Genomic DNA, 25336 nt, shown 5'->3' with positions numbered 1-25336 from the left:
TCAATACCTTTACCTCCATTGACTAGTCATAATCATCTCTGAAGCGAGCCTTCTCCCCTCATTTTGGCTGTGCGTGGCAGAGGACGCTCAACCCACCGCTTCAATCAGCAAGGTCCTCCACAAGGTAAACAACCACAGGTGCAGGGGTTGCACTCAGGACCCAGCACAGGCAGGCTTCCACCCAGCCAGATCCCGAGAACTCCGGGGGGCACTTTGATAAGGGTTATTGTAACTTCGACAACCAGTCTCCAGGCAATGGACACCGCTCATCCTTCTCTTCTTCCTCCGGAGGGCTGACTATGGCATTTTTCACACAATTGGGACAAGATCACTTCAGATTGCTGAGTGCTCTATACAGTTCGAGGTTATCACATAGAACTGTCCCGTTCCGTCCTCCCGATCTCCTTTTATCCACAAACAAGACCGGTCTTTTACAGACTGAAATTCTAAAGATTTTGACAAAAGAGGCCATTGCGCCTACATCCCCTCATCCACAGGGTTTCTGCAGCAATGTGTTTTTGGTACAGAAGAGTGGAGGTCAGGGATTAGTTCTGAACCTCAGACAATGCAACCTTTTGTGATTTTCCGGCATTTCATTCATCTGCTGAGGGATCTATTTCAAGAATGAGATCAAATGGTCTGTCTCGATCTCAAAGATGCCGGTCAGTCCCCATTTGTCCTTCTCACAGATGGTACTTTTAGTTGTACGAATATCAGTCTCTCTCGTTCGGTCTCTCGTCAGCACCAAACTTTGAAACTGGTGGTTGCTCACCTATAGGAGATGGGGGTTTGCATTATCGTTTATCTAAACATGCTCATCTTAGCTCAGGACCGGTCTCTGCTTCGGGCGCATTTGTCTTTAACAATGTCTCTTCTAAAATTCTGGGGTTTGTGATAAATACCAAAAAATCCATGAGGATTCACTCAACAAGTAGAATTCTTGGGGTTTTGGGTGGATTCTGTCATGGCTCAATTGTTACTTCCTCCACTGATAGTGAAGTCAAACGAGAATTGAGATCAACTCTAACCAAACATGGTGTCTGTGATCACTGGCTCGGATTGTGGGGGTTGCTAGAATCATTGATTCAAGCAGTGTTCCTGGGTCCGCTGCACTACAGAGATCTTCAACGCCTGAAGATTCAGTATCAGTAGCAGGGTTTCAGTTATGCTCACATGATTCCATTGGCTCCCGACGCCCAAGAAGAGCCTCAGTGGTGACTCCTTCATATGGAAGTGTGGAATGGCAAGGCCAATTTAAGGGCCTCCCCCGAAGCGGTCTTCGAATTAGAAGCCAGTTGCTGGGGAGCCCGTTGAAGATATTTTTCTACCAGTGGTCGCTGGTCGTCCGAAGAATTATGACTCCACATCAACTGCCTGAAATTTCTGGCAGTTTTTGTTTTGCCATAAAGCCACTCTCTCCTGTCAAGAGCAACTGCTGCATACTCAGGATGATGGACTTTGTCTCCTGGGTCGTTACATCAGCCACTTAGGCAGGGGGGGGGGGGCGGGGGGTGGGAGAGATTGTGCCTTCTAGCAAACATTACCGGCGATTTCTGGCACTTCTGCCTGTCCCAGCAGATAACTGTTCTAGTGGAATTCCTTCCAGGTAAGGACAGTTGTGTGGCAGATTGGAATTCCAGGTAGATTACAGCAATTGGAAACTCCACCCTCGCATCTTCTACAGAAGTTTGTTTTCTCTGGAGCAGTATCAAATGGACCTTTTTGCATGCCGTTGGAATTTTTGTTTTGTAATTGCATTTATACAGCGCTTACTACCCCCGAAGAGGCGTTGAAGCGCTTTTTCAGCAAGTAGCATGCTCCTCCGGAACCAATAAAGGAATGCTCAACTCAAACAGTTTTAAAGCTGGAAACCAGATCCGATGGCCATGACGGCAGAAGTCTTTCTACAGAGATGGACGGGTCAGGTAAATTATGCATTCCCGTCCTTTGCCATGATTTAGTAAGTTGCGGCCCAGGTCTGGCATCAAACTCTCGGCAACCCTTGTTCCGACTACACCTCTGTGGTCTTGGTTTCCGACGCTTCTGGAACAGTCAATAGCCCTTCATATTCTCTTGCCTGTCTTCCCGCAGCTGCTTCTGGACACAGGGGTGATCTCCATATCCTCTGGTTCTTCAAAATCGACTTACTCTCATGGCATGGACGATATCGGGAGACATGCCAGATTGCAGGTCTTTTGTCAGCTGCTGCCGAGTTTATACATCAGGCTTGGGCTCCTTTCACCCGCAAGCGATATTCTTCTGCATGGAAGCGATGGGTGGGTTGGTGCCTTCAACAGTAGGTGGATCCTGTGGGATCCAAGTTAAAAGATATTTTGAATTTGTTTCTGAATGCGCTGACTGAAATATGTTACAGGTCATTAAATAACTTCAAGTCAGCTTTTTCCGCTGGCCACTATCTTATTGATTTCAAACCAGTTGTTGTCCACCTTGTGGTAAGTTATTAAAAGGAATTAGGGTGGCTCGCCCTCCTTAACCTAGATGCACTCAGTTATTGGATGTGACAAATGTTTTGTCTTTATTAGTCATGGCCTAATCATTCTGATTTAACATTGAAACAACTTTGTACCAAGCTGTGCTTTTATTTTTGATTTTATGCCAACCAGTGTCAGATGTGCAGGCTCTGGAACTTGGGGGTAGGATATTTTCTCCTGAAGGGGTTCTGGATTTTATTTCAAGGACTATGCCCTGATCCAATGACTATCCTGCTTTTCCCCACAATGTGATGTTAGGCGTGGTAAAAATGTTAGAAAACGTACAAAGAATGCACTTTGGCACACAGGGCCAATCCTGTAGGTCCTTTGTTGTTGGCTATCCAAAAACCTTTACGACCAGTTGCAGCAGCGACCATGGCCAGTTGGGCCATGTCAGAACCCAGGTATTGACATTTCCATGTATAGTGCTCATTCAGCTTGAGGAGCTAAGGCGCTTGCTCTTAGGTCTAGATTAGAACATATTCTTCGTGCTGCTGGTTGGTCATCTGATTCTGTTTAAGATTTTTTATTATATACCTATTGTACAGGTTTCTTTTGTAGATGGTGAGCTTTGAACCAGCATAATCCGAGCCTCCACTCCTGCCATTAGGGTGCAGTAGTTGGATAACTGAACAGATAATTTTCTTTTAATTTGTTTTAAGTAAATGCCAAGCTCCCTTGCAAGACAGAGTCAGACATTTGATCCCTGTCTTTGAATGCATAGCAAATGAGTCCAGATGAGAAGATTTAAATGTCTTTTAACAGAAACCGAGCACTCGTGGAAGAATACAGTAAATAGGCTATGTTCCACAGGAGGAACAAACTCGAGCTGGGCAGGTTAAAACAATTAATGCCAGCAAACAGAAAGCAAGCAAATGTAAAGTACAAAACACAAAGCAATTGGTGGAATTCAACCCCAGGGTAGCTTTCAGAATGTCCCCCAAGAAGTTGGTCGCAAACCTGACAGCTGCCCTGTCTGGTAGGCTTCAACCTAAAAAGGACTCTTATGAAATTGTTGGATAATCCTTAGGGCTCACTAATAATAAATGAATATAGGAGGGTGGTTCAGAGGCTATCTAATAACAGATTTTCTCAGAGAAATCACACATGTATCAGTATACTGACTGGGTCTCTAAATTTAGAAAGGTTATGAATGCATTATCACCATGTGGCATTAGAATGTCTGTGAGGTAATAAAAGGTAGATTGCGGCATTCCGTTATTCAAGAGTAATGAATTCACTGTTTAGATAAAATCACAAATACATATATGGACACCTCAGGGAACCACTACAGATTACTGCTGCAGATATAGAATTTTTCCCTTTTTAACAGAAACGTGCTGTTTGAAACAGTGGATGGCAATAAATCAGGGCAATTGTGTTTAAGTACATTGTATAATTAGAGACAAATGTCTTGCCCACGGAGCTCTACAAGTCTGGGAACTTCTTGTAAATTCCATAAGCTTAAGTCTATGTTTAGACATGCACCCAATTGTGTAAATAAAACCCTTTTTTAATTTATCTACATAACACCGTCCAGTAAACCAGCATTTAAAGGCCTGGATTTCACTGCTCTCCTTTTCCTCTCACCATAAGGAATTAAAGAATGACCAACACTTTCTTGAAAGCCTATGTCGAAACATTCCGGTGATGATGTTGATAGCCTGGGCTGTACCATCCGGTAACATGGATTTGAGACTCTATCAATGAAAGTCACAGCTGAAGACCTCAAATACAACTTGGTTCATTGCATTTACAAAGCTGCTACTCCTCATCTAGGTCGGAATCTACTATCCAAAATTATGCAGCATAATGCTGCAAATTTTGTAATAGTATTACTTCATTATTTCATCAGTTTTAAATTGGAAACACTTTCTGGGCCTTGGTTGCATTACATTAGTACCAATGTAACACTCAAATATATCATTAAGCGACAGAAAGGTGACCATATAAACAGTGGCTGACAGCTTTGAGCATTAATCAATAGAAAAACGTGTGTGCCCGAGCTAGCCCAGTGTATAAACATTTCACTTATGACAGCCCTGCAACCTCCCCCCCCCCCCCATTGAACTAAAAAAAACACTCACTGTCCATACACGTTTGGTAAACAAACGAGCAAAAGATTTAGGGGTAGAAGCAGTGCGATGTCAAACAAAACGTTTAAAGGTGCAGCCTGGTTTAGCAAGATAAATTCTTTAAAAAGACACACTGACACACACCCGGTTTCCGTGGCGCACTAGTTCTGCAGCGATAAAGAAGGGTAATAAATCTGTGCAGCCGGAAAAGTGCCTCCGTGTAGAAGTCAACAACAGCTGAACTGTGATATCACTTCCCAAAGGGTCTCAGCTCACTAATGTTTTAATCTAGAAACACACAGGAGGGAAGAACAAAACGAGATTGTAAAAGCAGCCTTGTCAGCCGCAAGGACACAGTAGGGCACGCAGCTAGTAAGAGGCACATCCCCTTTCCAGTTTGTGAAAAAGAGCAGCTATTTGCATAGCAGATGCTACCACCTTGAGAGCACAGATGTGGGTAAACAAATCCCTAGACTGTTAAGGAATGAGGATGGAATTCGGGATCTTACCTACACAGACACAGCCTTGCTTGCATTGTGCTGCCATGTGAGCAGCAGCATTGGTTGTGGTTATGCTGCATGTCGAATGTTGCAGATGCAGAACATGTGGCAGTGATCAGCCGCATAAAGAAAACAATACTGTGCAGTGTGAGGAGCAGCAACTTTACATGAAGTGGAAAACTCTTATGGAAAGCCGCCGTTGTGGTGACTGTGGCTGAAGGGGACTGTGGCGGACTACGCACCAACACAGTGCAGCGTTACCCTGTAGTCTGATCACATAATTGTATTCTTCTCAGATGTCTCGGGTCACTGTGACACAAATCCCACCATGAGACATTCCTTCTGGTTAGTTAAGTATTCTTTATTACTATTGTCACCCATGAAGCTGAACACGTCTATTGCGAAACATCCATGGGGTGGATGCATACAATGTACTGCTATCAAAATGGAAGTCTAAGGTTCTACACTTGGAATATCATTCATACTACACAGCCTTTTGACTAGTGTTGAATGACATTTTCCTATGAAAACTGGAATAGGCAAAGAAAGTTTTAGTTTGCATGCAGAGCGTAATCAGAGTTGTGCCATGGGAGGATAAAAACACACACACAAAAAAAACTCACTGCTGGTGCTGCTCCGATTTCAGAATGTTCAGAGGTGGCGCCGCTCCCCCTCCTGCAGCCACGAAAGGCGTGTGGGGCTGAGCGGGGTTCCTGTTGTGCAGCCTCTAAACGAGCTTGAGCGCGAGCCCTGCACCTGGGTAGGGGTGGCCATGTTGCTGGTGGGATTTAAGAGGCTGCAGCAGTAACTGAGGGACCCAGGAAATGAATAGCCCAGCAAGAGCGCACTCTGAATCTTCCCATGTGATAATGGTCTGGGGAGGGAGCAAGCAGCATCCAAAGCTGCACTTAGTAACACTTCTATGAAAGTTTGAGCACGAGCCCTACACCAGTGTAGAGGTGGCCATGTTGCCTGCGGGAAGCACCACAAAGGCACACGGATGTGGATGCCTGCTTTGGGACACTGGAGAGTGCATAAAGAACACGGGAGCCTGTAAGGAGGTCCCTGCTAGTGCCGCAGGTAAATCGTGGAGTGCACGCGCAGGCAGTGAAGGTGGGGAGAAAAAAAAAAGGCCCTAAGCTGAAATTAAAAAGCGGATGCAAACTAGTCCTGCGGCAATACTCCAGAGTCCACAAAGTACATACAACAGATCATCCTGCAGCAAAAGCACTGTAGGCTCGACCTAAAAATCTGTAGGTTTTATTTAGGCAACATTTTTTATTACTACCCATGTGATTATTTCTTGCGGGTACTTCTTTTGTCTCCTGTGGAATAGCAGGCACATCCGAGCTCCATGATGAACAAAATTATCTGAAGGCTTGGCAACACAAAGGTGGGTTTAATAGCCTACTCTAAAGGGATGTAGTTTCACCTATCTCCGAGCGGAGCGGGAGGGAGGGGGGACTCAGCAAGTAGAACTTTCTGGCTCCAACTACTAGATAGAGGAATATGAACAGCGTGTGAATCTAAAAGAGATTCATGCTTTAAAGCATTTCCATGGGAAAATGCAGGTTGTGTGCTGCTCGTACCACTGTTCTGAGGCAATGATATAGGAATGTGAATAATGGGGTATTACCCCGTCCTGCCAGTGCGTCCGATAGTGTCAAATTCACCATTTCTATATTGGTGGGGGTGAGATATTTTAAAGAAGGTCTCAAGCTTGCCAAAACGGGTTATTTAGACAGGCCGAAGTTACAGTGAAAACATGCATCAATGTGCTACATAAGCATGCATGCTTGTCCTGTCACTGCACTGGGCTGCAAAATACGTACTGCCGCCCACTGGTGACATTTAACTTAAAGGCCCTGGGTACACTTTACGAACCATATGCTAGAGACATAGATAAGTTAAATATGCCAAATAGGGATTGGCCAACTATTTTACCACCGGTTAAAGGGATACAACGCACATATTTATATAGACAGCAAAACTAGGGTTGTGCCAAAAGGCATATCATTTGAGGTGACCCTTAACAAAGGGCAAATTGCCAACAAATGCATTTATTCCTTTGCCGTCAACCACGTCATGTGACACTTTTTTTGCACTGTTAAGCATCTACCATGTTCAGTCTTTTTCCCCCAGCCATTTCCAATCATTATTAATGGCTACAGTTCTCCACTTATTTAAAACCAAAGGACTGGAGCATAAAGAAATGAAAAATTGCCAACCTTTGTTTCATTTTATTTATTAAGAACAAACAGGAACTAGCTGCACTCTAGACATGTAAAAAATGGGTTTATTTAACACAGTGTCCAGAAAGGCTTTTCATGGCCTACAATGGAATGAAGATGCGCTCTTTACCGGTAAAAAAAGCACCCTGCCCGTTTCATATTCTGATAATACTGATCAGCATCTGTTCTTTTACCCTTCTCAGTTGAACTGGTTTGCTTTACTTCTTCTCTTGGCTCATTCAGCAGGTGTGCCACCTTCTAGTCACAGCTTCTAAGGACTACTTCACTTTGGTGGCCTGCCTCGTCTTTTCAGCTCACCACCCGCTCCTTCACTGGCAGTCTTGCTTGCGCTGTCCTTTGATGGCCTTCCTTTGCGACCAGGCTTCTTTTTCACATCTTCTTCCTCCACCTCTACTTCGCTTCTTTCACTACTGCTCTCCGGTTTTCCACCTTCCATCAACACAGCTACATTTTCTTCACTCATTAGCGACTCAGTTTTGTCCTCACTGTTACTTTGATCCAGTCTTGCTTTAGGTGGTCTTCCTCTTTTTACAGACGCAATTGATTTTTCTACCTCCACTTCCCTGAAATTACCCTGGACCAGTTTTGCTTTGGGTAGCCTTCCTCTTCTTGGGGTTATAACCTCATGTGACCTGTCCTGCTCTTTCTTGACCTCCTCAGTACTGCTCAATGACTGTTTTGACCTTTTTGGGCTTGCAATCCCTTTCGGCCCCGCCTCTTCTGGCTCCCCCTCCTGCACATCTGCCTCTTGCTCTTCCTCCTCTTCCTGCTGCACTACCTCCTCTTCCTGCTCTTCCTCCTGCCCCCGCTCTTCCTCCTCCTCCACCTGCTGTTCTTTTTCCTCCTCCCTCTGCTCTTCCTCCTCTTCAACACTCTTAACCAGTGTAACCTTTGGAGGTCTTCCCCTTCTTCGACTTGCAGTCACCTTTGATTTTTCCACCTCTCCTCCCTCAATACTGTCATTAGATTGTTTTGCTTTTGGTGGCCTTCCTCTTCTTGGACTTGCAGCAAATTCAGATTTTTCTACCTGTTCTTCCTCAGTGTTGTCATTTGATGGCTTTGTTTTTGGTGGCCTCCCTCTTCTTTTTATCTCAGTTGGCCCCTCTCCATCTTCCTCAGAGCCACTTTCAACTGTTCTCATGTTTGGTGGCCGTCTCCTTCTTGGACTTGTAATCACTTCTGTTTGATCATCCTCCTCCTCCTCCTCCTCCTCCTCCTCTTCCTCTTCTCTGCTGGTCTCCGCAATTTTTACTTTTGGTGGCCTTCCTCTTCTTGGAGTACAAATCTCTGTTGGTTCGGTCTCCTCTTCTTCAGTGCTGCTCGCAACCAGCCTCACTTTTGATGGCCTCCCTCTTCTTTTTATCTCGGTTGGCTCCTCCACCTCTTCCTCTGTGCTACTATCATCTAATCTCACCTTTGGTGGCCTTCCTCTTCTTGGACTTGCAATTTCTTTTGGTTTTTCATCCTCCTCCTCTTCCTCAGAGCTGACAGCAGTCCGTTTCACTTTTGGTGGCCTACCTCTTTTTGGACTTAAAATCTCCTCTTGATATTTGCCTTCTTCCTCAGTGCTGCTCTCAACCAGCCTCGCTTTTGGAGGTCTTCCTCTTCTTGGGCTTGAAATCCCTTTTGTTTCTTCAGATTCGTCTTCAGTACTGGTCTCAAACGATCTTGCTGTTGATGGCCTTCCTCTTCGACGCACCTGCTCTAATGGGCCTCCGTCCTCTTTGCTACTACTGGACAATAACGCTTTAGGTGGCCTGCCTCTCGGTCTAATCTGCTTTGGCGGTCTGCCTCTTGATCGAGCCAGCTTTGGTGGTCTTCCTCTCGATCGAGCCAGCTTTGGTGGTCTTCCTCTCGATTGAGCCAGCTTTGGTGGCCTGCCTCTCGGTCGTGCCAGCTTTGGTGGCCTTCCTCTCGGTCGAGCCACCTTTGTTGGCTCGCTCTCGTCTATCTCCTGGCTCTCTTTGTAGAAATTAGCAACTCTTGCTTTTACAGGCCTTCCTTGTTGACTTATTTGTATTTTAACAACCTCTTCCCCCTCCCCATTGTCATCAGCATCCTCAGTACTACTCATGTGTGTGCTTGTTTTTGGTGGCCTACCTCTTGGACGTGCAGGCTTTGTTTGTACTTCCTCCTCATTCTCTGAGTAACTCTTGGGTGGTGTTAGTTTTGGTGGCCTTCCTCTAGGTCTTGTCTGCTTTGTGGAGCCTTCCTCCTCTCCGCGGCTGTCACTGTCCTCTGTGCCACTCATGGCCAGACTTGCTTTTGGTGGTCTTCCTCTGGGTCGCTTTGGCTTCACCGGCTCTTCCCCCTCACTGCTACTCGTAGCTATTTTTTCTTTGGGTGGCCGTCCTCTTGGACGTGCTGGTTTTGCAGGTTCGGTCTCCTCTGTACCACTTTGTATTAGTCTTGTTTTTGGTGGCCTTTCACTTAGGTTCAGACCTACACTGAGGGACTTTCTTTTTGGTGGCCGTCCTGGTGGCCTGGACTGCTTTCCATCCTCATTGCCACTATTAGGCAATCTTGCTTTAGGTGGCCGTCCTCGCCTTGGACTACCAAGCTTTAGCCTTTCCTCTGTAGTGTCAATCACCATCTCATTGGTCTCGTCATCGCAATGGCTGGCTGTGTTATCCAGTGGCAGTAAAACTCCATCACCAGTGGTCCTTTTCTCTCCTGTTTCCTCCCCGCTGGAGGATTCTTCACCGTCTTTCACCTGCACTACTGTTTTCCCCAGAGACTCTGTCTTATGGCTGCTCCCACCTACCACATGAGGGGAGTCACACTGCTGCTTCACTTGTAGTACATGTTTTGGTGCCTTCTTTGGCGCATATTCATCTTCTTGATCACTTTTGTTCCTTCTATTTGCAGCCTGCATTCTCACAGCCTTCTCCTGCTCCTCTTCATTCTCAGTGTTTACTTTCTTAGAACTTTCTTCCAACTCAGATTCATTTTCACTGCCTTTAGCTTCTACATTTTGGGACGCAGTACCATTTTCATTCTTTGTCTTATCTCTGGAACCCTTACGTGTGGTCTCCACTGCCTTTCTTTGTGAAGACTGTTTGGAAATGGGCAACTTTGTCTTCACATGACCGATTCCCAAATTCTCCATGTCAGAGTTCTTGCCTGTAATTATATATTTAAAAAACAAAGTGTCCGTTTAGTTTCTAAATCACTTTGTACAGAAAATGTCACCAATCATATTGAGCCTTACAAAAAACCAACCACTTGAGTGCAACTTCACATAGTACAAAAACTCACAATTTAATCATTTCGAAGCGCACACCAAAATGTGAGCACAATGCAGTTTAACAACGCCCACTACTATAACTATTCAGAAGTTCTGCTGAGAGCAGTCTTTTCAAATGTGTACAAGAGGATTGGAGATTTGGTTAAAATTAGACTTATTCACTACTCTTCAGTGTACAAATACCCATGTTTATAGGCTATTTTTGATGTCGCCTTTCTGAGGCTGAAAGTTACTCTCCAGTTATCTTCAAAATTAACCATGTCACAAGAATTGGGATGAGCAGGGCAAGGACTTCGTTAAGCCACCAGGGCATTGGTGCATGGTCACATATCCTTCCCCCATTACCAGTTAATTACATTTGAAAACAAATTATGTGTCCCACCACTGCATGATTCAAGAACATTGAAATAATGTGTAAGTAACGGTCACAGTGCTATAACCCAAAACCCATCTAAAATGGTTTACCGTCACTTTATGCTAATTTTCAGCTAGTCTTCTGTGAATATTGTAGGTGAGCCTTCACGTTCAGGTAGTACAAGAACAACTTACCAGTATGCTCTGGTCCATTATTAGACTCCTAACTGGTATTTACCCAAACCTAGCTGAGAGCACTTAAAGACCCCTAATTATCAAAAAGGTCAAGTGTACTCTCGGTCAGGAAATGATCAATGGAGTTCAGTGTTGGGACTGGAAGCTGAGGAGTTATTTCAGTATAATTTCTAGGTGCAACTAATTTCCATCAAAATGCAATGGTTACTGTGCAAACATCTGAATCTGGCCTAATACGCTCTCAACGTAAAAAGTAAACTAATCAGGAGAGGGGGGGGGGGGGGGGGGGGTCTAAAATGGTTTACCGTCACTTTATGCTAATTTTCAGCTAGTCTTCTGTGAATATTGTAGGTGAGCCTTCACGTTCAGGTAGTACAAGAACAACTTACCAGTATGCTCTGGTCCATTTATTAGACTCCTAACTGGTATTTACCCAAACCTAGCTGAGAGCACTTAAAGACCCCTAATTATCAAAAAGGTCAAGTGTACTCTCGGTCAGGAAATGATCAATGGAGTTCAGTGTTGGGACTGGAAGCTGAGGAGACAAGCAGAAAAGGGAACTTAGGAAATTCTTACAGGAGGGGCAACTGAAAAGGTGAATGGGGGAGCAAATCGGACAGTCAAATACAATTGGTTGAGTAGGATAGATCTTTAGAAGGCTGTTGTGCAGATCTGGCATCTGAACCAGCAATAGGTAATCCAGTGAGCAGGCCAAATTTGGGTTAGGCAGACTAGCCAATTAAGCGGCATAGGAGAGCACTTGACATATGCCAATAGGGAGAACAGGCAGTGTCTATGGCAGACAATGAAGCAGATCTGGCGTTAGTGCAAGGCAAAGGCTATTCAGTTAGCAGGCATTGAAGCAGATCAGGCATCATTGTAAAGGGCCAGTAACCCGGAACAACGTAACAATTACCAAGCTGCAATCCTCAGTACAACATTTTCTTAATAGGAAATTAGATTGCTTGTGAGTTTTCTGCTGCATAAAAAAAGCAAGTTTAAGTGCAGTGCTCTCTGCCAGGCAGGAGTAAATTATGGAAATCTGAGCAGACTTTACCACAAAGGTAAAACACGACAGCCACTTGGGCAGCGGGCATATGTGCAGTGTGGACGACGGCATTGCGAAAAGCGTCTGTCCCCATCTTCAGCAATCCAGGCCAGATGTAAACAGTAGTCAACAAACATAGGCCAAAAACTGGAGGGAGGTTGTAATGTGCCACAAAGGAAAATATAGGTACCAGTCACATTAGTAAATGAGAAAAATACGAAGACAGCTGAGAGCCAGCTCCTCGTTTCAACTAGGACTGCATTGCTAATTCTAATCCTGTAGCAAATATTTCACATAGAAAAATATATACTGCTTTTGGGTTTTAGGATCAGGAGTATGAACAATCTTGAAATGAAGCTTGAAAAGGTCCCATGGTCTTCAACATCACCTCCGATTGCTTGAACGCATTATAACCGAAACGTCTACCTCGGAGTAGTTGAATGAAAAGTAAAGAGTCCCCTTCTCACAGGAAGACAACATGTGTGGACATTTTAAGATGGCTACACACTGAATAGAATTAGAGAAATGTCCATTCAAAATAGGACTATTGGAATTACATGGGATTTCTCTGCATGGTTCATGGAGTGTAAAAAGAGAAATCAAAAGTAGAAAGCTTTATTCGATTGGCCCATAATGTAAACGCGAGGCAAACATTTTCTGATGAAAATATTTTTGGCAGTTAATCACTTTGCTCCCTTTGTTAACTCCCTAGAGAGTACACATTTTGCTGTGATCAAAGTAAACAAATGAAATTTGGCATTCGACAATACAAAAGTTGGTAACAAACGCAGAGTTTTCCCCACCTCCTGCATGGAAGAGAGATGGAGTATCTTAAGTTGAAAGAGGGGTGGTGGCGTCAGCCAAGTAATGATCTGGCCATGGGTCAGAAAGATATAATGGCTCTAGAAGATATGTACTCTTGCTCTGGGTGAGATGGTGCATCAGAAATAAGGCCAAGAGGACAGACATCACAAATTATGGAAGGGGGTGGGCGGCGGGGGTGGGCAGGAGCATTAGGACTTTGAGCTCCAAGATTAGTGCAATGTTTATATTGGAAATTAAGTTGAAAATACTGAAGCACTCAAGAAGTGCCTCCAATATTCACCTTCTGGGCTGTCACTTCCCCTTAAGACGTCCATTACTGAAGGCACTGAAATTGTTTATGATAGAAAACTTGGCCCCTTTGGGATATGAATCCTCAGTTTTTATGAGAAGGGTCAACATGCTTCCCTCTAGATCTTCAGACCAATCTCTTGCACCACACAGGTGAACAGTTATTGTAGTCCTTGGGTATCATGATCTCAGAGACTCTACTTTGAAGAAAGTAGGCTCTTTACACAGAACTCTCCAGATTGATGGGACTCTAATCATACTTTTCCTGATAATGCACTCTGACCCAACGTAGGACAAACCAGCTCCAGAGGTGCGCATAACATTTTCGGATTTGGGTATTCGAGCATCTGTCAGAAAACCAGCTAACCTAAAAGTGTTGCATCAGAACCAGGCTTATACTTGTGACAGGTCGGAGGCAGCACATTTATGTCTGAAGAGTCTCACTGCTCAAACCCACATGGAGTGATAAAGTGGCCGGATGTCAAAATGTGTTTGTCAGTTACCTTTCTGAGAGGGTGCATAAAGGACTTGAAATCCTTACAGGTCAGTGTGCGTGGGACTAGGCAGGTGAGCTGATAAACTCATTGAAAGCAGGAGATCATCTTGAGTTGTCCCACTCTTCACTTCTTGCTTTAGCCCATCCCTTTTTAGGTTCTATGACGACACTGGCCCTGCTAAAACTGGGAAACCTAAACAAACACACACAGCGGGGGCAAAGAGAAAGAAGCTCAATGATGGGACGCCAGATATCGGAGGGTTCTTGGATGATCTGATCACGACCACAGGCAACACAGACAGGCACAAGTGACTTTGGACAACCCAGTATGGGTAACAAACGTGGTGAACTTGCTTGAATCTTCTGTGGGAAGGTTAGTCCCAAACACAGGGGAAAGGATCAATGCCAGTTGCCAGGCTGACATTGATACCCTAACACATGGCATTAGGTCCGAACCCCCATACGCTCAAAACCCCATCTCCAGCTCCGACCCAAACAGGGCTACAAATGAGATTCAGGGTGGAGACCTGGCACTTCTAAGAAAAGCAGCCAAGCAAGATTTTCTGAATTAGCAGGAGCCCAGGCATAGATGGAGGTGGGGGGAGGGTGAAGTAAACCCAGCACAGAGGCTAGGGAAGAAAGTAGGGATTTGCCTTCCATTAATCTACCTCCCACCTCATCCCTGTATGTTATTGTTTTAGCTGGAGTACCAGAGTTAAAACAAGGGCAGAGGGAAATACATCATGAAATGAAGAATACATGTATGTTTTGGATGGCAATGTGTAACAATCCTCTTATGAGGATGATGGGGAGATTCTTATGACACCTAGGGTCCGGTGGGTGGGAAATAGACCGAAAGAAGTGCATGGGGATTGCATAGTGATTAATTTTAAAAACCCAATCATTGTCCAAAGCCTTTTATGTTCAAATCACCACAGACAAGATGCAGGACTTAGGTCTCTACCACTAGGATACTTTTACACTCCTTTTAAAGAATAAGTAATCAGTGCGCACAAGAGCCGTAGACAGGGGTTGTGGAAGCAGAACTATCAGCATACAAGCCTGTGGCATCAAACCCCCCAGACCCTTATTATACAACTTATCCACAGCAAATAGATTTAGAGTCCTAGAAGAGGTTGATGGACTCACAGAAATGCGGCATCCAGAACAGCCAACCAAATGCCAGGAGGAAATTACGGGGCTTTATTACTCTAGTATTCCATCTGGGTTGCAGATGGGTGGTAAGAAGCAGCACCCTGACAACTCGACAAGGTTGGAACAAGCGGGCAAGCTGTGTAGGCCAAACTATTGTGGGGCTGTCACCCAATGATGTTCTTAAAAGTCCACTTACAGGATTGACACAATATGTGGCTAAGGCCAAAGCCCTAGCAATTTTACCAGACCCAAACCCTCTAGTGCCCGCAGCAGACAGCAGCAAGGTACCAAATAATATTCTGGCTATCAGGCCAAGCAAACAGTGAGAACGCATGTCCTCTAGCACTATTTATCAGCCACCCATGCCAGATAAACGCACAGATTTAACAAAGCCGAGTGTCCTATCATGGAATGTTGTAGGCATCAGAAACAAACTGGACAATCCTAACTGGGGAGATTGTGTGGACCAATGCGACATCTGCATGTTCCAAGAAACCTGGGATAGGGAGGATACACCGCGGTTGGGTTTTGCGACTTTTAGAATAGCCGCTACCACCAGGGGCTCGGGTGGGCCATTGGGTTGTCTTTGTATATGGGTTGGGTCCCATATGGGCTGTTCTGCTAAACAGCTGAAGGTTTTAAAAAAAACAACAATTTTTTTACAGATTATTTCCAGTGCCTTCTGCTAACATTTACATCTAAGGTCAGAATTGCTCTGGTCAATGTTTACTCCAGCTATGTAAGCAACAGCCATTAATCATTAAGCAACTGGCAGCTTCCATATCTACCATCCCAAACCGGTATTGGATGGTTATTGGTGGTGAATTTAATTGCCAGTTCGAGCCCCTGAATGGTTTTAATGGAAAAACCCTCAGTAAAGTAACCTACACTGGTCAATTCCTGAGGCTAACATTTCGCCAACAAGGGCCTGGACACCACTGGTGCTCCAGATTAATTCTCTCACCCTAAACTACTCCCTAAGGGCTTATAACGGTCTAAATAAATCAGACACATCAGGGAAGCATACTTTTAATCGACCAGGACACTCTTCTATCATAGACTGCATCCTAATAGATATCAGGATGTGGCATCGGGTGGTGGACTTTGGTGTTTTGACCTGACACGACAGCGACCATAATGCTCGGATCTTGGAGTTGGAATTGCCATTTAATGAGGAAGTCTCTGGTCTAAACACTCAACCAGAAGAAGAGTCCAGTGATCAACCATACAGCAATCCCGTGTTAGGATGGCTTCCCTATACAACTTAGTGATTCTGCGTTTAGTGGCAGCGGAACAGTCCATTTCCAGTGATGGTGCATGCATCTCCTTCACGCAAGTTGCCGAGACTCATGAGGTGTTGATTTCCACTCTGGCTGATATTTTGTTTACCTCCGTCATATCCAAGTGGATGTAAAAAGGCTAAACACCCCTGGTTTAAGGACAGTTGTCGGATGGCCAAGTTAGCATTAATAGTGTGCAATCAAAACCAGAGATTGGCCCCCGATCATCAGAGTAAAGAGGGCGCTATATAGAGCTAGCATCACTGAAGCAAAAAAAAACTGTGGAAGCTGGACAAGTGGGATACTTTGAAACAGCCCCTAGCCAACCATGACATGAAGGCTTTCTGATGTCTAATTAATACAGGTAGCAGTGAAGGGAAGTAGGCCATCAAACCAAACATTGCAGCCGCTGTCTGGAAACAACATTTTGAGGCCCTGTATCTTAGGTTGGAGGATGCGGGCACTAGTAAAGCTAAAAAATAAAAAATAAAATCTCCACCGCAGGACATCTGCTCCGAGGCCCCTCAGATAATGCTTACATAAGTAATCAATGCCATAAGCATAATAGCCCCTTACAAAGCCCCAGGTCTTGACAAGATGCCAGTGGACCATTTTCGCACTCTACCTACTATCTGGGACCCCTATTTGTGGACCTTGTTTAACACCATACTGCAGGGAATGGCAATCCCAGCATCGTGGACTGGCGGGAAAATTCTGCCGGTTCACAAGAAGGGCTTACCACTTCTTCCCTTCAACTACAGACCCATAAGTTTAATTGACGTTAGCCACAAAATCTTTGCCCGGGCACTGTTGGATCGTCTCCAGGCCTGGATGGACGAATTTAAAATATTGAGCCCATTCCAAGGTGGCTTTAGGAAAAACACATTCACTATAGGCCAAATATTCAGGCTTCAACTCTTGTAATGGAAAACGGTGACCATAGAGGGTGGCAGCCTCTATCTGATCTTCGTGGACCTAAATTCCGCATTCGATCTGGTACCAAGAGATAAACTGTGGTCTGTCTTAAGTGATCTGGGGGTGCCGTCCTATCTCAGTTATATGCTTAGGCGTTTTCACGAAGGTAATTATGCCCAAATCAGGTTTGGCAAAACATGGTGAACTTACCACTTCCACAGCTATAGAGAGCGGGGTAAGACAGGGGTGTATGCTAGCACCGACCCTTTTTTGTCTATTTATAAATGCACTTGTAGATACACTGAATGCAGGGAAGGATAATAATGCACCCAAGATAGCGAACTACAAAGTGCCTGCCAGGATGTTTGCCGATGACACTCGCCTGCTCTCAGAGTTACCGATTGGTATACAGAGAGTCCTCGACAACGTCAAGGCTTTCTGTGAAAGTAGGGGTCTTGAGATTAACTGCCAGAAGACCTAATATATTGTCTTTAATCCGGCCAGCTCAATTTGCCCTTATCCCAGCTTGCACGGTGTCCCATTGGGAGAGGGTCACTGTATTTGAGTACCTTGGGGTAACTTTAACAGAAAAAATGGACTTGGGGCCCAAAATCGATAAAACAAGCCTGAAGCTAGCGCAGAAAACGGGAGGGTTGATGAAGATATTTAGTAACTCCTTCCATAAACCTATCAGCCAACTTTTGGAAATCTATAAAGTGCAAACAAGGGGCGCTGCAATGTACAGGACTGAACTCTGGGGGTATAGCTCGCTCAGAAATATCACCAAGTCAGAGAACACTTTAGCACTCAGCTCTCCCCTTACACCGCTTTGGTTGGACTTGGGGGTTAGGCCAATTGCTGACGAAATTGCCCTTAGACCCCTGATTTATTGGCATTGCATATGGGTAACCCCGGAACTGGCTGGGCATAGGGACGAGTTAAAGGAAATCCTGGGCCTGCAGGGCGCAGGGAAATTACAGTGGCTAGCGTATGTCAGGAACTCATTTTTAGAGCTGGGCAGAGCGAGTTTATGGCATAACCCTGAGAAAGCTTGTACTACAATCTCTAGAAAATAACTGGTTTGGAGCCACAGGGAGGGCAAACTTGCCCGTTTACAGGGGTGCCCAGCAACAGGTTCACTAACAGTTGTGTTTCTGAGAATTAAAGACCAGTACCTCTTAGAGTCTGCCCTGGATGAGATACAACCTGTGCTAGTGAGGAAAATGTATATTCAGTTTAGACATGGGGTTCTCCCACTGCGCGCTGTCTCTAACAAATGGGCATGTACACTCTCTCTAGGTTGCCCGACCTGTAACAATGCAGTGGAGTCAGAGCTGCATGTATTCTTTTTCTGCCCTGGCTACAGAAAATCCAGACGCAGTTGGTTGATCCAAATATGTAGAAACCTGGGGACCAAACACTGAAGAGGCTTTTAGGTTGTTGAAATACAACACTACCCCCAATTATATTTGCGGTGTCACGCTTCCTACTCTGTATGTGGTGTGTTCACAAGTCGCTTCTGAAAATGAATGCACAGCATTAAGCGGACAAGATACTTTTTTTCTATTTTTAAACAGGCCCCCTCTATCTTTCTATTAAAGTGTGCTTTTTAGTGGTTTATTAATCGGAGATGCATCAGCTCTATTTCTCAGTTTTAACTGTATATTTTATTAATATGGCACCACGTATGTGTCATCATGTACCTTGCTTATTTATTGGGGTGCGGGACTATAGGTTGCAATAATAATATAGGAGCCTGGGAACTTGCGTTTAGGCCCTGGTGGATGCTTGTATGTATTATCATTTTTATGCACTTGCACTGTTATGGTCTAATGACCGCAATAAAGTATTTGAATTATGCCACATTTCCTTCCTTTTCCTTAAATCCTTGGAGGTGTACTTTACCAACAAGTAAATTTGGCAATTATTTCGAAAAACTAAAATGTTCAATAAATAAAATATGGCCACTTCATCACAACATTTGCATTGACCACTATGAAATGCTAGTGTGGGTTTTGTAATGCCAAATAAGTTTTAGCTGATTTGTGGTTAGACAAACACACCACTGAGCGATCGTTTGGCACATACCATGAAAATCAACCAGCACTGTTAATTCCATAGGCTATCATGGTAGTTACTCTTACTGAATGATCAATATGCCACAATCTCAAGAAGGTTGTTCTACACAAACATTGGTGGACACTTCAGCGGTATAACATACCAGTTATTTCCCAGCCCAACCATCAGGCATAACAGGTCTGGGTCGAGGAGTAATTTGGGTAGCTGCCTTGGAATTCTAGAATTGCAAAAAAGTTCCTTAAGAAACTGTTCCCTAGCCTAAGACAGCAGCACAGGCTTTAATATCAATGCTAGATCTGTAGTCTTCAGAATGAGACGAGATTGAGAGTTTGTATCATCAAGGCCAGGGTGCTCAAAAGTCTGGGAGTTTGCTGCATTGGCAGTTTTCATCATACCAAAGTCATAGAACAGCAACCTGACACCAGATTCAAAGGATGATTCTTTGAGTTATGTTGAATGGGACGGGATATACTACAATTAAGCCTTCTGGAATGGACCTTTGAGGCTCCGGCGAGCTCTGTGGGTCCAAAAGCAAAAATTAACTAGAGCAGACTATATCAGTACCCATTTTAACACCTGCAATTTCAGAAGCCGAGGTCTTCCTGTACAATCACAGGCTTCCTGCAAGGTGTTTGGCACCAAGCTTTTACTGAATCTCTAGTGAGTCAGTGCAACTGTGGATGAATGACCCCCCTCCATTCTCCCTCCGACAGCAGCAGAACACCCATTGTCCCAGACCCGATTCAAACTTCCTTTGGGATAGGAACAGGGTTAACTTGTTCACCTCTTCTTCCCCATTTCCAAAAAACCTTGATATCTTTGGGGGCTCATTTCCTGAACAGGGCCTATCCATATGCAAGAGGACGAGACCAACAGCACCTAGTATAAAGGAAAGCAAATAGGTTATGTTGGTGAATCTGATGAAATTGCAGAGGTAAAAAGTGTTGTATCTGTGGAGTTCAAAAACAGATATGAAGGCTGAAGCTCTTGCTGGTCTTAAACCCAATTTTATGAAGAAAGGAAGAGCATGATAAGCAGACTGAGAAAGGTTTCCGCGATATCAAAGAGCTGAAAATGAAAGGATGCTGCATAGATGGAACTTTTAAATCAGTGGAGGACAAGTAAAATCCAAGAAAAATTGTTAGACTCAAACTGTGGCTGTGTTATCTTACCTAGATGCTATATCGTGTCCCAAAATAGTCCAGGTCCAGAGGTAAAGTTCATTATTTTTTTTACTTCATGCTACCTTCAGTAAAATAAAGAATAAAGCTAGATTTAATAATGAAAAGTTGACCAATTTTGATCGGGAACCTGGTCAATATCAGGCTAAAACTGGACAACTGGAGAGGTGCAGACATCTGGACTGGAGGCTGCGCGAGCTGGTTCAACAGGCAAAAAACATCCAAAACGTTCAGTGGAATAGCAGAGAGAGCATAAGCCTGAAAGCAGCATTCACAGATTTTGATGTGTAGGATTGCAGGAAAGGGCAACGGGTTCCCCCAAATGATCACTCACCGGCATCACGCTTCCTCGCCCTGCCTTCCTCGCTAGAACAGCTGGAACTGCAGCTGCGCTTTTTTGCCTTTTGGCCGGCAGTGCTCGACTTGGAGAACTCCTCATTGTCTGCCTGAGAAGGGGAAAAAACAAAAAAACAACAAAAATAAAAACGACAAGAGCAAGATGAGAAAAACAGGCTTAGAAAAGTAATCAGACACCCAAATCCTTTTCAATCTTGCTACTCATCCGTTGTACAGGAATCTCAATCAGCCACAGAAATATAACAGACCCATCAATAAAGACACAGTAACGAAGCCAGCACTAAACTAGAAACGAAATGGTTACTTAACTATAGAAGTAGTTTAGCAGCTTGAAGAATTTTCTGGTTTGGATTTACATTCTGTGCATTATTCTGCCATCTAGTGGTTAGGTCCGGAAATTTGTTAGTCCTTTTTAGGTCTCACGCCTGCGTTGCAGTGCGGAGCACTGCTCACGCAGTGAGAGACCTCTTGTAGGGGGTTTCAAAACGGAGCCAGGAATCCCACACGCTCGTGCGTGTGCTTTTCCTTTTGTGCCCCGCTATTGGCCTTTGCGTGCGTGTTTTTTACCAAGAGAGCACGCAATAGGCCAATGGCGGACGCATAGCTCCGCCCATGGCCTATTGGTGTCTATTACGCGCACCAAAGGCCATGTGGTTTCAATTATCGTGCCCAGGCACGGGCGCGATAATTGAAACCACATGTTTCGCTGTGGCGCGCGCACCACTCGCGGGAGTATTTTTTTTACAATAGCGACCGCTTTCACTGCCGCTTGTTGATAAAGGAAACTGCATACAATGTAAGTATTCTTGTTAACCTATATTCACACCATCTGATATGGTTTTGAATTAGGCTTGTACATCAAATACTGTGCTGGACAATACGAATTACTCCTTGTTGACAGTGTGTAACAAAAATCTGAAGCTGTTTGTATAAGATGTCCTTCTGCACTATTGTATGCTTCGATTCAAGAAAGTCACCTTAATTTCTCTCTTTCCGGTAACATCAAGGTGCCACATATATCCAAGGAGTCACCCCCAGCGCCACATAAAGCGCTTCCCAGGACATCCATTGAGTTATTTGCAGTCGCGGGAGACACCAAAATGGCTGCCTACCATTTGATGTTCAGTTGTTACAACCCTAGTGTCAGGTTCTATCTGGTGATAGGGATTATAGTTTTGGGGGTGCAGCGTGGTCAAATAATAATTGTTTAAGAGAAAACTAAGTATTAAAATGTAGTTAAGGGGCGAAAGCCAGCGCAATCGTACGTCCCTTTTTATTGTAGGTGCTTTCTTATAGGACCTGCTTGACTGGAGCTGGGCAGCACAAGGCGCTATACTCGAGCCAGGTCTCTTCACCTTATGCTGACTTTATGTTGGCATAGAGACATCTTGGATTGGTTATGCAGGGGCCGGGTTGCAGGAACAATAACGCAGATGTTAAATCCTCCTAGAAGGCCTTTACGGGTAGCTTTGTAAAGCACCCAAAAACATTAGACGGAACTACTGTTAAAACGGTGAGATCTGCTTGGCGCCAAACTCCCTCTTTGAGCACCTCTCGGTGGGGGGAGGGGCAATCAGGGCTGTGAGGAGTAGAACGTCTGAATGGGGACAAGGGATGAGAAGAGCGGGGCGGCCTGGGGGCGACCAGGTTAATAAGCGGTAACCCCGAGCTGCAAGTTGGCCAGGGACGTGAGATGGTGTAATCTTGTGGGACATGTCGTCTGACCTTCATCTCACCTTGTACAGGACTAAGCCAAGCACCTTTCGTATAAATTCTGAGCTCATGTTACATCGTCCCCTCCCTTCCAAGGGCTGTGCAATGGATCACGTGGTGTTGGTTACTTCACTATCGTTATGTGGTCCACCCTGCATTTCAATTTGTAAATGAAAGTACGCCGGTGCCGGAAACTCCTGGTCAGACGCACGCGGCTGCTGCAATCAAACGTTGGCCTCTTTAATTCACTTCTAGACTGCGCCTTTTCCTGACCGTTGCACGTTCGTATTTTCTTAGTTTGTTACACATCAATCCCACTCTTGATATCTACCATGATGGTTTCTCGTATTTACCCATCAACTCCTCGCTCCATTACCACAAGTGGCCCCATAAAGAACCCAGGACCGCGCATCAGGTCATAGACAAACCCCACCCCCCACCTGCGCCATACATCACAGGCGCTGGAGCGGTGTTCACACTGTGGGCTGAAAGGTCATGATTTTTTACACTTCCAATAGTAACGCAGTTATTGCAGCGCTCAGAAAACAAACACGAGGGATCCTGGGCACCCTTAGCTGGAGCTCCTCCTATTATCAAAGATAAAAGGAGAGTCCTGTAGTGTTGGTGTCTGTGGTTTGGAGGCGTGCAGCCTGTGTGTTGTGAGGCATGGGTGGCTTGCAGTGGGATTAACGGAACAGGAGCAGCAGGACCCGTGGGAGTAGAACCGTTACCAGCAGCTGGAAATTATTACATGCAGTGCTTAAGGGAAGCTCCTGGGGTTGAGGAGCTGTATGCGTTGGTTAGGGTGTTCATCTTGCTCCATGCACTACTCACTAACGCTGTTTTTCCAGGACTGGCCTTTCCCGTGACTTCCTGATGCATTCTGGGTGTTGTAGGTTTGGTTTACTTACACTGATTTTTCAACAACTATACTTCGTGTAGGAATGAACTGGATGTAAAAGGCTCACACCAGACACAGGGGTCTGTGTTGAACATGGCGTGAGTTATGTGGTCACCCAAGGTGAGGGGCTGTGATGGTACCAGGTGGGCAGAATGTGGGTTGGTAATCTGCAGATTATGTGGGTGAAGATTATTAAGAGCTGCTCTTGTAGGTGAACCAAAGGAAGCTGTTTTTTCTATGCCATGTGTAATTAAATGAGTTCTTTGTGGATGAACGTTACTGAAGCAGGTTGAGTGAAGTTCATTTAATGATGTGTTCTGGTTGTACTGTATTGGTGCAATGCAATATGTCTCGCATTCACTGGAGTTTGAGCTAGTGGCATTGTAAATGACAATGCCTTTTATTTATGTTTTGGGTTTTAAAACCTATATAAAAGGCATTGTCATTTACAATACTAATAGCTTAAACTCTCGAAAATGCGAGACCTATTGCATTGCAAATGCTTGTTAGATCGAGCCTGGGCAGTACATGCGCTGCTCTGCTAGGCATTCTGTATTGGAGTAAGGACTTGAAACACCTCCCATTTTTCGCCCAACTTTTCAATTGGCTTCTATTAGTGTCCTTTCTAAATTGTTGCTTTTGATTCGTGAATAGGCTTTGTAGTCCCTCCTTAGTACCAACTTTTCTGCCTTTGTAACCTCCCATGAGGACTGGATCTTTTACTTGTGTTGTTACTCTGCAGATTTTATTTTAAGTCTATAGGTACTATTTTCTTAAAGGACTTTACCCTACCTGCTGTTGCAGGCACACACTTTTTGCTTTCCGGTGCGTGTTCTTTTCCATGCACCACCCACTTGTTTATTAAATAACAGTGAACATACTTTATCAGCATGGCGCCATTTTCACGAGCACCGCACTGGTTTTACTTTCATTCTTGTGTCTTTTCCCAGATGCAGGACCCCAATTTTTCACATACGCAGGAAGGTCGTTAAGTCAGGACTGTCGCTGGGTTTTTGTTGATGTTCTAGCGTGGGGACACTCCGTTGGAGTAACCAGGCGCATTACAAGCTAAATAATAAATGCTTGTTACATGCATTGAGCCCGGGTTACTCGGTGTGTTGGTTGTGTCTGTTTATCTTTAGCAGTTCTACAAAATGTATTTATTCTGAACCCCACATTTCATCGAGTGAACGAGAATAATTTATAGGGTAGGTCGCCCAAAGTGTTTGGGGAACGGAAGTGAGTCTCGCCTTCTGGAGCCCACCACCAAGAATATAGTTTGCGAACAGAGGCCAAATGATTCATTTACATCACACCTTTCCAAGTATATTTGCAAGTGATCCGTGGGCTGTGCATGCATTTCTCACGCCAGACTCTTAATCTTACGCAGTACTTCTGGGGTTACTTCGCTATACTTCTCCACAACAATCAATAGTATACAAGAAAGGTGCCTTTCAATTAGACAGGTGGGATGCTGATGAAGAACAGGGCGACCTAACAGACGTTGGTGACTGAGTAGACTAATGCATCAACTTCACGGATGTGTGTTTAATCAAATAGTGGCCTGTCTAAATCCTAGCAGGTCCACTCACACTTTCATCCTTCAGAGGTTGATGACACAAGTGCCATTCAATTTGTGCACAAGCATTTGTCTGTCGTTACATACTCTACAAATACACCGGTTATAGCATCCTCGGACAACTGACCGCTGAGAGCCACTTCCTGGCCACTGGACTATTCAGAGTCTGTCATCCGTGTCTCCATTCCCTAGTTCTCGTTCGAAGGCCAAGACGCTGCTCATGTATTGAGGATAGTTGGCCTTAACAGCGTACAGGCCAAGCCACAAACTGGAATGGCATGGTGAGCAAAAAAAACGATGGATTTAGGCCCAGATCTCTGTACTGGGGTGAATGTATGACATTGTTCTGCATTCTGTCCATCAACTGTTGTTTTTGCATTGTCACCCCGAGTGGGACGGGTATG

General features: G+C 44.7%; 1 protein-coding gene across 3 annotated transcripts in view; it reads right to left on the bottom strand.

The window, feature by feature from the left end:
• Nucleotides 1-7296: 7296 nt before the first annotated feature.
• LOC146811793 (uncharacterized) overlaps nucleotides 7297-25336 on the bottom strand; it is a 54628-nt gene continuing 36588 nt past the window's right edge. For all 3 annotated transcript variants that reach the window (XM_085618778.1, XM_085618780.1, XM_085618779.1), the window contains exons 4-5: nucleotides 20717-20828; nucleotides 7297-10442 (exon numbers count right to left, since the gene is read on the bottom strand). In XM_085618778.1, the coding sequence (XP_085474904.1) occupies nucleotides 7582-10442; nucleotides 20717-20828 (2973 nt within the window). In that variant the 3' untranslated portion in view covers nucleotides 7297-7581. The remainder of the gene's footprint in view (nucleotides 10443-20716; nucleotides 20829-25336) is intronic.

Source organism: Triturus cristatus, chromosome 7 (assembly GCF_964204655.1).
Source record: "Triturus cristatus chromosome 7, aTriCri1.1, whole genome shotgun sequence".
Classification (NCBI taxonomy): domain Eukaryota; kingdom Metazoa; phylum Chordata; class Amphibia; order Caudata; family Salamandridae; genus Triturus; species Triturus cristatus.
The sequence above is the reverse complement of the archived record's forward strand: the minus strand, read 5'-3'. Positions and strand labels throughout refer to the sequence as shown.